The following is a 14260-nucleotide window of genomic DNA, read 5'->3' as shown; positions in this document are numbered from 1 at the left end:
GTAGCAGGTTCTTATCCACTGCTCCACCAGAGAAGTCCTCATTCTGCCTTTCTTGGTTTGAGCTAACTTTTGACCATGATTCTGCTTACGGGAATCCCTGAGGGGACCCTGTTTCTGGTTGTGACTGCCTAGTTACTGTTGATAGTTATGAATGTAACTTTTATGCAGAAGCGTTTTACATACTTTGGTTCATTTGATCATCAAAACGATAATATGAGGTGCTAGATAATATCATCTCTATTGTATAGATATGGAGCCTTGGGGTTATTGAGGTTAAGCACTCTGCCTAGGTTATGACCCCCTAATAAATGATAGGGAAAGGATTTGAACCCAGGTCTACTGACTCCTTGGGTCCACACTGTCCTGAGCCTATCTTCTTAGCTCTCCCTGTGTAGGTGAACTACATAATGTCTGCAAACAAGCTGGCCTGGCAGTCACCCTACCTGGGAGATGGGAGTGCTTGCCTTGGTTGGCCAACTGGTCCTGACCCCTCCTGCAGTGGCCGAACTTCCTATGAGACTGTCTTTCTATGATATGTGTGTGTCCCAAGTCCCAGGTGAAGTCCCAACCTCCTTAGCCTCTGGGATCACAGGCTCCCTAGCTCCTCATTGGATATTCCATGCTGAAGGAGACTGTCCTCCAGTCTGAGACCACGAACAAGCAAGTTCTTTTCCACTCTTGAATGCAGGCAGGTGAGGAGTGTCAGGACACTGTTTTCTCAGATGAGTCATGTCCTGTAGAATAGCCGTGCTGCAGAAACACAGCAGGAATCAGTGACCCATTTTACAGATGAAGACACTGAGATTCAGTAAGGTTTCATATTTTGCTAAAAGTCTTCCGTCTGTCTGCTCATTCAGAAACTATACACTGAGTACTTGCCACCTGCTGGGCCTGTACCTGTGTGCAGTGATGAACAAAATGGAAATGCTTCCTTTCCTCATGGAGGGCAGTGTCTCAGGAGGGAAACAGATAACTTTACAACACACACACACACACACACACACACACACACATCTATCTCTCTCTCTGTCTGTCTACCTATCATTTATCTGTCTATCCATTCATAGCCATGATTTCACACTGATATCTCCAATTCCAATCCAACACTACAGGGTTTATTTAGCCTTCCCCTGCACTTGTAAATCCTGTGAGAAACCTAGCTCCCCTTGCCCTCTGCTGCTGCTGCTGCAAGTCGCTTCAGTCGTGTCTGACTCTGTGCGACCCCATAGACAGCAGCCCACCAGGCTCCCCCGTCTCTGGGATTCTCCAGGCAAGAACACTGGAGTGGGTTGCCATTTCCTTCTCCAATGCATGAAAGTGAAAAGTGAAAGTGAAGTCGTTCAGTCGTGTCTGACTTGCGGCAACCCCATGGACTGCAGCCTACCAGGCTCCTCCGTCCATGGGATTTTCCAGGCAAGAGTACTGGAGTGGGGTGCCATTGCCTTCTGCCCCCATTGCCCTCAGTGAATACTTATTTGCTCAAATCCTTCCGTAACCCAGCCCCCAGCTGCAACAGCTGAAAAGCTTACCCTTCGCATGCCAACACAGACATGGTGGCTGAAAGCTTGCCCTAGACAAAGAGGAAGAAGGAAGGCAGAAGCCAGTAAACTCAATGTTTAGGTGGGAAATCAAAGGATAGAAAATGATAGACATGTTCCAACAAGTGGGTGTAAGGAACAGCAATGGGCCTGAGACTTTGGCCTCCTAGCAAGCTCACAACCCAGCCTGCATCAGTGTCTTGGATGCTGACAAGAGACATGAGATTCCATGGGGCTTCCCTGGTGGTCCAGAGGTGAAGACTCTGCATTTCCAAAGCGGGGGATGCAGCTTTAGGATCTCGCATGCTGGGGGACAGGGGAAGATGAGATTCCTGAGTCAGAGAGAAAAGGCTGTTACTAACAGCCTTCAGGTAGCAAGAGCTTCATGTTTGTATTGCTTTTCTTTCCCCCCAAGTCCAAAGAAAGGGTCCAGAGGGGTCCAGGTGGATGCTCTGTTCATATTTGGAAGCCCCCTAACTCAGGAAACCTCTTTCATAATAGGATGCCAGTCAAGCTGTGTAGTCCTCAATCAGGGAGGAGCTGATACGTTTGTGATACTGGGCTGTGAGCAAACTTGCCCTCTACTCCAGAGGGTTGTAGAGCTGTTCAGTATACAGACATCCTTGACAGGAGAGTCTGGAACAGAGGACAGTTGGTGCTTCTGCTTGTTAAAGCTGCTGCTGCTGCTGCTAAGTCACTTCAGTCGTGTCCGACTCTGTGTGACTCCATAGACGGCAGCCCACCAGGCTCCCCCGTCCCTGGGATTCTCCAGGCAAGAACACTGGAGTGGGTTGCCATTTCCTTCTCCAGTGCATGAAAGTGAAAAGTGAAAGTGAAGTCGCTCAGTCGTGCCCGACTCTTAGCAACCCCGTGGACTGCAGCCCACCAGGCTCCTACGCCCATGGGATTTTCCAGGCAAGAGGACTGGAGTGGGGTGCCACTGCCAGACATGCAGAAATGAGAGATCCATGGAGAAATGCCACCCAATAATAGATTGTCTTCTAAAAAGTTATTTGTAATTCAAAACACATTTTCCGAAAGAAAGAGTGACTTAGTGTTGGATTCTGGGCTTGGCCCCTAATATTGCTGAACTTGATGGCTCTGCCAGCAGGAGCAGCCATGGTCTGTGGGAGAGGATGTCTGGTATACAAGGCAAGTGAAGGGCAGAGTAAAGGGGTTGACATCTGTGGGTCACCTGTTATATTCAGTTGCTTTACATTTTATGCACTGTTTTGGTTTTCACCTAATCCAACCACAATAAATGTTCATTTTATATAATACATGACAGGGCCAAGGCTCAGGAAGGTGGTAAGTTGTCCAAAGCCGATAACTGTCAGAGGTGAGATGTAAGCGCCAGGCTTGTCAGTCCTCCGAGTGCCTATCCCCCACCCCCCGCTGCACCGCGTTTCTGCTTCCTGGGTACAGGGCTCCCCGGGCTGCAGGAGCAGTTTCCCTTCACATTGTTCCTCCTTGAGATCTGCGCCGCACTCACCCCAGGCCGGAAGTTCCTCTCCTTCACTTCCTCCCCTTGAAGCCTCCATCTTTACCCAGGTCCCTCCCTCGAGGACTCACCCCAAAGTGCCCCCGATTAAATATTCTTCCCTTTCATCATTACCCCGGATTGGAAGTTTTCAGACTCCTTTGGGTGGTTGACTTGGGTGCTCAGAGGAAAACAGAAGGGTGAAATTGATTCTTGCTCAGTTGTGCAAGAATGTTGGTCTCTTAATCATAATACCATTTCGAAAGCAGTGGGTGGTGTACACCCTTCTTTAACAGCAGGCAGTGCTGAAAACAGTGGGTGTAACCTGTGGACAAAACTGCAAAGACCTAGTCTCACACTATTGATATTTCATTATTTTCCCCCTAATGTGCTTTTTGTGTTCTGGATCCCATCTAGAACACCACGTTACATTTAGCTCTCGTGTCTCCTTAGGCTCCTCTGGGGCTGTACCAGTTTCTTAGACTTTCCCTATTTTCAGAACCTTGATTGTGTTAAGGAATACTGGTCAGGTATTTATTAGAATATCCATCAGTTTGTTTTTGCCTGATGTCTTTCTGGGGATTAGACTGGGGTTTGGGGTTTTACAGCAGGAGGACCCCAGAGATAAAGTTCTCATCATATCATGTCAGGATACATAGTATCATTGCGGCTTATCACTACTGATGTTAACCTGGGTCTCATAGTGTTTGCCAGCGTTCTTCACTGTTCGGTTCCCCCTCCACCCATTCCCATACTGTGCCCTTTAGAGGGAAGTGACTAAGCATAGCCCATATTTAATGGGTAAGGAGTTATGTTCTACCTTCTTGAGAGGGGACCATCTACATTAATAATTTGGAATTCTTCTATATGAGAGAGTTGACCTTTCTATTTAATCATTTATTTATATCAGTATGGACTCATGGGTATTTAGTTTATATTTTAGGTTATAATCCAATACTCTCTATATATATGTTAGTCACTGTCGTGTCTGAGGCTTTGCGACCCCATGGACTGTAGCCCATCATTCTCCAAGGGAGAATACTGGAGTGGGTTGCCATTCCCTTCTCCAGGGTATCTTCCCGACCCAGGGATTGAACCCTGGTCTCCTGCACTGCTGGCAGATTCTTTACCATCTGAGTCACCAGGGAAGCCCAATCCAATATTATGTTATTATTATTGTTGTTGTCGTTCAAATGTTTGGGTTTTTTTTTTTTTTTTTTTTTTTTGCCACTGGACATGCTTTCAGTTAACTCCTGCACCCCTTTCATGTACCTCCCTTATTTTGTTTTCTGAGCACTTCCTTACTTTTCCAGCACTACAAGGTACTCCTGGCTCATCTTGTATATTTCCTGACCCAGCGCTAGAATAAACCGTTTCTCCAAGAAGTCCTGGTTGTTTTTGTTGGAGAATGGTATTAAGTGCAAGATCTGGGCACTGGGCATAATTTGTATTTTAATTTTGTATAAATATGAAGCATTGAGGAATATACATATTTTATACACTTAAAATGGGTCAGCTCAGTGACCATTTCAGTGGAGCCACCATTTGTGCAAGAAACAAGTTTGTATTATGGGGATATACCTGTTCAGGCACCCACCGCTATGGAAGGACACACAGACAGTGGGAGCAGCAGAGACCTGTGGGGAGGGAAGTGGAACACAGGGTGGGCAGAGACCTGCTCTCCGCGTCCCTGCTAGGCACACGTATTACCCACGCAAAAAGCACACTGAAGTGGACAAGGATGGAAACTGGATCTGGAGGGTAAATGGAAGGTCCCTTGATCCCGTAGTCTCCTTTGCATTGGCTTCTTCTTTTTTAAATGTTTGTTTATTTGGCTGTGTCAGGTTTTAGTTGAGGCACACGAGTTCTCTGCTGGATGATGTGGCATCTTTGGTTGCAGCACATGAGCTTCCCAGGTGGCACTAGTGGTAAAGAATCTGCCTGCCAATGCAGGAGACACCAGAGATGTGGATTTGATTCCTGGGTCGGGAAGATCCCCCAGAGAAGGAAATGTCAAGCCACTCCAGTATTCTTGCCTGGAGAATTCTATGGATAGAGGAGCCTGGCAGGTTACAGTCTGTGAGGTCTTAAAGAGTTGGACATGACTGAGCATACAGACACATGGACTCTGTACTCCTGGCAGGTGCTCAGGCTCAGTAATTGTGGTTCGCAGGCATTCGAGTTGTGGCATGAAGGCTCCAGAGTGAGGGTTCAGTAGTTGAGGTGCAAGGGCTTAGCTGTTTGGAGGCACATGGGATCTTAGTTCCTTCACGAGGGATCGTACCTGCATCTCTTGCATTTCAAGGTGGATTCTTAATCCACCAGGGCCACCAGGAAAGTCCCTGTCTTCTTTGTTTCCTTCTCCTCCACCCTTTCGTCCTTTAAAAGTCTGTGCTGAATTCCTGAAGCCCATCTGCATCTGTGCAGCCCCTGTGCAATAAATGAGAAGATCATTTTTGAGGAATGCTGGCTTAAAATACACTGACTTTTTTTTTTAGGTGATCAGGTGGCCTCTAGGAAGTCAAGGGCTGCTGTATGACCGAAGCTGGATGGTTGTGAATCACAACGGCATTTGCCTGAGTCAGAAACAGGAGCCCCGGCTCTGCCTGATCCAGCCCTTCATTGACCTGCAGCGGAGGATCATGGTCATCAAAGCCCAAGGTCTGAAAACAGGGTTCACTTTTACAGAGTAGTTGTCAAGAGTAGCTTTATTCTCATAAAATAAAATCATGGCTTTTCCTATACTAAACATTAAAATATTCCAAAAGGAAGTGAAATGATGTATAGAAAAGACAGTAGGAAGTTTGTTCCTCTTGTGTTTTTTTTTTTTGTTTGTTTTGTGTGTGTATGGAGGATATTTCTGGGAAAAGGTAAAGATCTGACCATCCAATCAGAAAGTAAAGAGGTGTTGATTTTGAAACTGTATGTTGTCCTTTCACTCACATTAGTTTTATTTCCTTCACTCTTCATAGGTTCTGCAAGCTTTAATTCTTCTTTGTGGATTTTTATTATGAACTGTCTAACATGTATGAATGTAGACCAGCTCTGTCCAGTGGACCCTTATATGATGATGGAAATGTTCAGCATCTACATTGTGCTGTTTGGTAGCTATCAATCTGATGTGGCTACTGAGTATGTGTAATGTGCAGGATGCTGGAGCTAAATTTTAAATTTTATTTAATTTAAATTAATACATGTAGTGGCTACAGTGTTGGACAGCACAAATCTGAATAAGATGCAGTCTCAAAAATGACAGAATGATCTGTGTTCGTTTCTAAGGCAAACCATTCAATATCACAGTAATCCAAGTTTATGCCCCTACCAGTAATGCTGAAGTTGAACAGTTCCATGAAGACCTACAAGACCTTCTAGAACTAACACCCAAAAAAGATTTCATTATAGGGGACTGGAATGCAAAAGTAAGAAGTCAAACACCTGGAGTAACAGGTAAATTTGGCCTTGGAGTACAGAATGAAGCAGGGCAAAGGCTAATAGAGTTCTGCCAAGAGAATACACTGGTCATAGCACCCTCTTCCAACAGCATAAGAGAAGACTCTATACATGGACATCACCAGATGGTCAACACTGAAATCAGATTGATTATATTCTTAGCAGCCAAAGATGGAGAAGCTTTATACAGTCAGCAAAAACAAGACCAGGAGCTGACTGTGGCTCAGATCGTGAACTCCTTATTGCCAAATTCAGACTGAAATTGAAGAAAGTGGAGAAAACCACTAGACCATTCAGGTATGACCTAAATCAAATCCCTTATGACTATACAGTGGAAGTGAGAAATAGATTTAAGGGACTAGATCTGATAGATGGGCTTCCCTGGTGGCTCAGAGGTTAAAGCATCTGATAGATAGAGTGCCTGATGAACTATGGATGGAGGTTTGTGACATCGCACAGGAGAAAGGAATCAAGACCATCCCCGAGAAAAATAAATACAAAAAAGCAAAATGGCTGTCTGAGAAGGCCTTATAAATAGCTGTGAAAAGAAGGGAAGTGAAAAGCAAAGGAGAAAAGGAAAGATATACCCATTTGAATTCAGAGTTCCAAAGAACAGCAAGGAGATAAGAAAGCCTTCCTCAGTGATCCATGTAAAGAAATAGAGGAAAACAATAGAATGGGAAAGACTAGAGATCTCTTCCAGAAAATCAGAGATACCAAGGAAACATTTCATGCAAAGATGGGCTCAATAAAGGACAGAAATGGTATGGAGCTAACAGAAGCAGAAAATATTAAGAAGAGGTGGCAAGAATACACAGATGAACTATACAAAGAAGATCTCCATGACCCGGATAATCACGATGGTGTGATCACTCACCTAGAGCCAGACATCCTGGAATGTGAAGTCAAGTGGGCCTTAGGGAGCATCACTATGAACAAAGCTAGTGGAGATGATGGAATTCCAGTTGAGCTATTTCAAATCCTGAAAGATGATGCTGTGAAAGTGCTGCACTCAATATGCCAGCAAATTTGGAAAACTCAGCAGTGGCCACAGGACTAGAAAAGGTCAGTTTTCATTCCAATCCCAAAGAAAGGCAGTGCCAAAGAATGCTCAAACTACTGCACAACTGTACTCATCTCACATGCTAGCAAAGTAATGCTCAAAATTTTCTAAGCCAGGCTTCAGCAGTACATGAACCATGAACTTCCAGATGTTCAAGCTGGTTTTAGAAAAGGCAGAGGAACCAGAGGTCAAATTGCCAACATCCGCTGGATCATGGAAAAAGCAAGAGAGTTCCAGAAAAACATCTACTTCTGCTTTATTGACTATGCCAAAGCCTTTGACTGTGTGAATCACAATAAACTGTGGAAAATTCTGAAAGAGATGGGAATACCAGACTACCTGACCTGCCTCTTGAGAAACGTGTATGCAGGTCAGGAAGCAATAGTTAGAACTGGCCATGGAACAACAGACTGGTTCCAAATAGGAAAAGGAATATGTCAAGGCTGTATATTGTCACCCTGCTTTATTTAACTTATATGCAGAGTACATCATGAGAAACGCTGGGCTAGAAGCAGCACAAGCTGGAATCAAGAATGCTGGGAGAAATATCAATAATCTCAGATATGCAGATGACACCACCCTTATGGCAGAAAGTAAAAGGAACTAAAAAGCCTCTTGATGAAAGTGAAAGAGGAGAGTGAAAAAGTTGGCTTAAAGCTCAACATTCAGAAAACTAAGATCATGGCATCTGGGCCCATTACTTCATGGCAAATAGATGGGGAAACAGTGGAAACAGTGGCTAACTTTATTTTTCTGGGCTCCAAAATCAGTGCAGATGGTGATTGCAGCCATGAAATTAAAAGATGCTTACTCCTTGGAAGGAAAGTGATGACCAACCTATATAGCATATTAAAAAGCAGACTTTGCCAACAAAGGTCTGTCTAGTCAAAGCTATGGTTTTTCAAGTAGTTATGTATGGGATGTGAGAGTTGGACTATAAAGAAAGCTGAGCGCTGAAGAACTGATGCTTTTGAACTGTTGTTGGAGAAGACTCTTGAGAGTCCCTTGGACTGCAAGGAGATCCAACCAGTCCATCCTAAAGGAAGTCAGTCCTGAATATTCATTGGAAGGACTGATGCTGAAGCTGAAACTCCAATACTTTGACCACCTGATGTGAAGAGTTGATTCATTTGAAAAGACCCTGATGCTGGGCAAGATTGAGGGCAGGCGGAGAAGGGGACGACAGAGGATGAGATGGTTGGATGGCATCACCGACTCAATGGACATGGGTTTGGGTGAACTCCGGGAGTTATTGATGGACAGGGAGGCCTGGCGTGCTGTGGTTCATGGGGTCACAAAGAGTTGGACACGACTGAGTGACTGAACTGAACTGAACATACTTACATCATCGAAGTTTAAGAAGCTTAGCATTTGGCCACATTTGCTTCAATTTCTCCTCCTTGCCTATCTCTCCCCTCTTGTTACCTACCTTCTTTGTCCCTTCTGCACATCCTCTTTCTCCTCCTCCTCCTTTTAAGAAATAGAAACATTTCAGATATAGATGAAATTCCCTGTGTTCTCCTCTGTGCTCTCACTTCTTCTGCACTCCACCTACCATTTACAGAATATTCCAGTTTCCCTCCTAACTTACAGCTATACTTTTGTGATATATACCATTTCCATATATTCATTGATCATGCTTCTTGGCTGTAGGGGTTCCATTCTGCTCCAGTGGTTTATTTTTTCTTGAACCAATGAGCCAGTGTCACTACTAGAAGTATATACTGAATCTCAATAACTGATAATCTACTTCTGCTTCATTGACTATGCTAAAGCCTTTGATTGTGTGAATCACAACAAACTTTGGAAAATTTTTCAAGAGATGGGAATACCAGACCACCTTACCTGCCTCCTGAGAAACCTGTATGCAGGTCAAGAAGCAACAGTTAGAACCAGACATGGAACAATAGACAGGTTCAAAACTGGGAAAGGAGTATGTCAAGGCTGTATTTTGTCACTTTGCTTATTTAATGTACATGCACAGTATATCATGTGAAATGCCAGACTGGATGAAGCTCAAGCTGGAATCAAGATTGCCAGGAGAAATATCAATAACCTCGAATATGCAGATGATACTACCCTAATGGCAGAAAGCAAAGAGGATCTAAAGAGCCTCTTGATGAAAGTGAAAGAAGAGAGTGAAAAAAACTGGCTTAAAACTCAACATTCAAAAAACTAAGATCATGGCATCTGGTCCCATAACTTCATGGCAAATCGATGAGAAAAAATGGAAACAATGACAAATTTTATTTTCTTGGGCTCCAAAATCACTGCAGATGGTGACTGCAGCCATGAAATTGAAAGATGATTGCTCCTTGGAGGAAAAGCTATGACAAACCTAGATAGCATATTAAAAAACAGAAACATTACTTTGCTGACAAAGGTCTATATAGTCACAGCTATGGTTTTTCTAGTAGTCATGTACAGATGTGAGAGTTGGACTGGAAAGAAGGCTGAGTGCCCAAGAATTGATGCATTTGAACTGTGGTTTTGGAGAAGACTCGAGAGTCCCTTGGACAGCAAGGAGATCCAACCAGTCAATCCTAAAGGAAATCAGCTCTGAATATTCATTGGAAGGGCTGATGCTGAAGCTCCAATACTTTGGTGACCTGATGGGAAAAGCCGAATCATTGGAAAAGACCCTGATGTTGGAAAAGATTGAAGGCAGGAGGAGAAGGGGATGACAGAGGATGAGATGGTTGGATGGCATCACCAACTTGATGGACACGAGTTTGAGCAAGCTCCAGGAGATGGTAAAGGACAGGGAAGCCTGGCGTGCTGCAGTGCATGGGGTCACAAAGAGTCGGACACGACTGAGTGACCGAAGAACAACAATAACTGATAGGGCTGGTCCTTCCACCCCATGCTTCCAAATGGTCCTGGCTGTTCTTGGCCTTTTGTTCTCTGTATGAATTTTAACCCATGCACACAATTGAATAGTCACTCCCATAATCGAGATACAAAACAAGAAACGAAACCCCAGGAAACTCCTTCATGCCATCCCTTTTTAGTCTCTCTTTTCCCCGTCCTTAACACCTGGCAGTCAAAGCTCTATCACTATGGCTTTTTTTTTTTTCACCCTTTAAAAATTATCACTGTTAGTTTTTTTTGAGGATGTTCTATAAATGTAAACACACAATCTGTAACCTTTTGATGTTGGTTTCTTTCACTCAGCATGAGGCCTTTAAGTCCCATCTAAGTTATTGCATGAATCAGTAGTTTATTCTTTTTTTATTGTTGAGTAGTATTCCGTTGTATGGACATACTTGAGTGTGGTATGTCCTCTTTTTATCTACTGAAGGGCATCTGAGTCATTTCTAGTTTTGAGAAATTATGAATAGAGCTGCTTTTAACATTCATGTACAGGTTTTTGGGTGCTCAGAAGTTTTCATTTCTTTAGAATAAATACTAAGAGTTGATTGCAGGGTCATATATTCAGGGTAATTTACTTTTAAAAGAAACTTCCAGACCATTTTCTGGAATTAATTGTTTTCATTTCCACCAGTAGTGTATGAGAGTTCTAGTTGCTCCACATCCAGTCAGTTTTTGTCAGTGTTCTGTATTATTTATTTTAATAGGTGTGTAATGGCATCCCATCATGATTTTAATTTGATTTCCCTACTGGCTAATGATGTTAAGCATCTTTTGATGTACTTACTTGCTCTCTGTATGTTCATTTTGACCCATCGATTACAGAAGTGTGTTAATTTCTATATATTTGGAGATGTTCTTATTTTCATTCTGTTATTGATTTTAGTTTAATTCCATAAACTCTCCAAAAGAGAGTACTTACTTTGTAGATTTTAAATTCATTAAAATTTGTTAAGTTTTGGGTTATAACCAAGGATGTGATTTATTGCCATGAGTGTTCCATATACACTTGAGAGGAATGTGTATTCTGTTGTTGGGTGGAGTGTTCTGTAGATGTCAGTTATATCCACTTTGTTGATCAGTATTGCTGTTTTTCTATATACCTGCTGGCTTTTTATGCACTTGCTACTAGTTCTGTTAATGACTGAAAAAAGAGGGTTGAAGTCCTCAACTGTAATTGTCGATTTGTCTGCTTTCTCCTTAGTTCTGTTGGTTTTTGCTTCACATAGTATACTTGACTTCGTGGTGAATTGGTCCCTCTTTAAACAATGTTCCTCTTTATATATCATAATTTTCTTTGTTCCAAAGTTTGAAGTGTGAAATTCTTTGTTACAAATCCTACCATTCAGCTCTGTTTTGGTTAGTGTTTGCATAGTATATCATTTTCCACCTTTTTATTTATTTCTTCTAGCCTGATCAATATTTATAGAACATTCCACAAAATGTATTCATTTGAACTGTACCATTCAATTATTATTATTCTTGTATATTTACAGTCATCACCACAATAAACTTTAGAACACTTTGTCCTCATCCTAAATGAAAAAGCCCGTACCCACCAGCAGTCACTTCCTATTCCCAACCTCATCCCCAGTCCCCGGCCACTACTAATCTACTTTCTGTCTCTATGGGTTTGCCTGTTCTGGATGTTTCATGTAATTGGGATCATACAGTATATGACTGTATTCACTTAGCATAATGTTTCTAAGGATCATCATACTGTTGAACAATTAGACATACTTATTTTTTTATCCATTTATCAGTTGAGGGATATTTAGATTGTTTCCACTTGTGGTTATTATGAATAATGCTGCTATGAACATTTGTGTGTAAATTTTTCAAAATTTACTTATTTTTAATTGAAGGATAATTGCTTTACAGTATTGTGTTAGTTTCTACCAAATATCACATGAATCTGTATGGCTGGAGAGCACAGGTGGGCCACAGAGGAGGTATCCACAGAGAAGGGCCACCACGGATTCTACTCAGGCATCTTGGCTTCATGCCTGTCCCTGTATTTTTAATGACTCATGAAGGATGAGAAGGCATGCAGAGTGGCAGCATGCCTCAGCTGTTCCAGCCTTTATCAACAATCTTACACTCTTCAGGGGCCCTGGATCAATTTCCTCTAGTTTCTTCCGCATATTTTATTCTAAGTTTATGTACATATGTTGTATGCTCCTTTGTATGTATAATGTGTATAAAAACTTTTTAGAGAAGAATCACTTCCCAACTCCACTGACATGGTAACAGTTTGTTTTTTTTTTTTTTAGCACTAATGATGTTTGATTCAGGAATCCAATTTGATGTTGACTCCTAGGAGCTAGGAGAATTGACACTCTATGCTGACCTCCTTCCAGACCGAGCCTTCATGCCAGCCTGTCTATTTCTAGAGGATCTAGGTAGCTTAGAGAGCAATGACATCAGGATGTGGAGTCCTCCAGAGGGAGAGACATCTTTCAGAGGAATTTACAGCATCGCAGCGACTATGGTTGTGACTGCCCCAGTGCAGGTCTCCCGCGAGAAAGCTGCTCGGTACACCTGCTGCTGGTGGTGCTAACAATGAGGAAGAGAATCTCTGTGTTATAAAGAGATTTCTAAGACCCAGCCACTTATTTGGCTCAACCAATTGCCCAGCTCATTAATTCTTGTATATTTCAGAATAATGGACTTTAAAAACATATACTTGCTCTTTTTTGCATGATGATAAATTTGTCTCTAACCTTTGTTCATTAGGGATGGAGCCTATAGAGGTGCCTCTTGAGGAGAACAGTGAGCAGGTTCAGATTTGCCAAAGCAAAGTCTGTGCGGACAGGTGAGACTGTGGCAGGTGAAACTCTCAGGGAAGGGAAGAATGAAACGTCACTTTGCAGACATTCTCTCTGGTGCTTTGAAAGATGCACCTAAGTCCATTTTCATTATATCCAGCACTCATGGTTCCCAGTATAAGAAGCCTGAGTTCACGCTATCCAAAAGGCATTATTAACCAGAAAATGCCAGTCCTCTCAGATGCAGCTACATGAAACCAGGGATAAATAATTGCAGACTCAGACAGGAAAGAATCTGCTCTATAGTATAAGAGTTGTGAGCTCAATCCCTGGGTCAGGAAGATCCCTTGGAGAAGGGAATGGCAACCCCCTCCAGTATTCTTCCCTGGAGAATTCCATAGTCAGAGGAGCCCGGTGGGCTACAGTCCACTGGGTCTCAAAGAGTCGGACATGACAGAGTGACTAACGCTTTTACTTTCACTTCACTTTCACCCTGAAATTGCTGTATTTCTCTCCATGGGAAGATTTGCTATAGTAACTTTCCAAAATATTCACCCAAAATTCATTACTCTGATTGAAAATGTGCTTTGATGAGTGTTTAAATCTGCACAAGAACTGGCAAGAGGGTGCAGAGTGTGCTCACCCCATGGGCCTCCAGCACGGCCGGGGCCCACGATGCCCAACTGGGTAGAGGACCATCCTCACACTATCACCTTCCCGCCTTTCCTGAGCGTGTCCATAGCCCTCTGTCATCCCAATGTGACCCAGAGGTGCTAACAGCTTGAATCCAGTTTGGATGTGTGTAGCTTAAGTGTTTGACATATCCCTTCATGACTTACTTGTTCGCAGGGCAGAAGGAAATGCAGTCTGATCAGCACTATGCATATCATGATTTCCTGAACACAAATGTACCCACTGACTGCTTTATTGTGTTCACTAAAAGCCATTGGCATTTTAAAAGCCTTCTACTCGTATATGAATCACTAGTGAACTGTGAAGTTAATAATTTTTGTGTTTGGAGGGTTTAATTGGTTGGGGTATTAGATGGGCTAGGAACCATAAGATTGGGACCCACAATCAGAAAATTTGT

At 42.9% G+C, this 14260-nt stretch overlaps 1 protein-coding gene across 3 annotated transcripts in view; it reads left to right on the top strand.

The window, feature by feature from the left end:
• MOCOS (molybdenum cofactor sulfurase) overlaps positions 1-14260 on the top strand; it is a 60183-nt gene that overhangs the window by 29138 nt on the left and 16785 nt on the right. For all 3 annotated transcript variants that reach the window (XM_070778741.1, XM_019986651.2, XM_019986649.2), the window contains exons 9-10: positions 5517-5679; positions 13139-13217. In XM_070778741.1, coding sequence (XP_070634842.1) covers positions 5517-5679; positions 13139-13217 — 242 coding nt within the window. The remainder of the gene's footprint in view (positions 1-5516; positions 5680-13138; positions 13218-14260) is intronic.

This window comes from Bos indicus, chromosome 24 (genome assembly GCF_029378745.1).
Source record: "Bos indicus isolate NIAB-ARS_2022 breed Sahiwal x Tharparkar chromosome 24, NIAB-ARS_B.indTharparkar_mat_pri_1.0, whole genome shotgun sequence".
In the NCBI taxonomy this organism is placed as follows: Eukaryota; Metazoa; Chordata; class Mammalia; order Artiodactyla; family Bovidae; genus Bos; species Bos indicus.
Note: the sequence above shows the minus strand (reverse complement) of the source record. Positions and strands in the feature narration are given on the sequence as shown.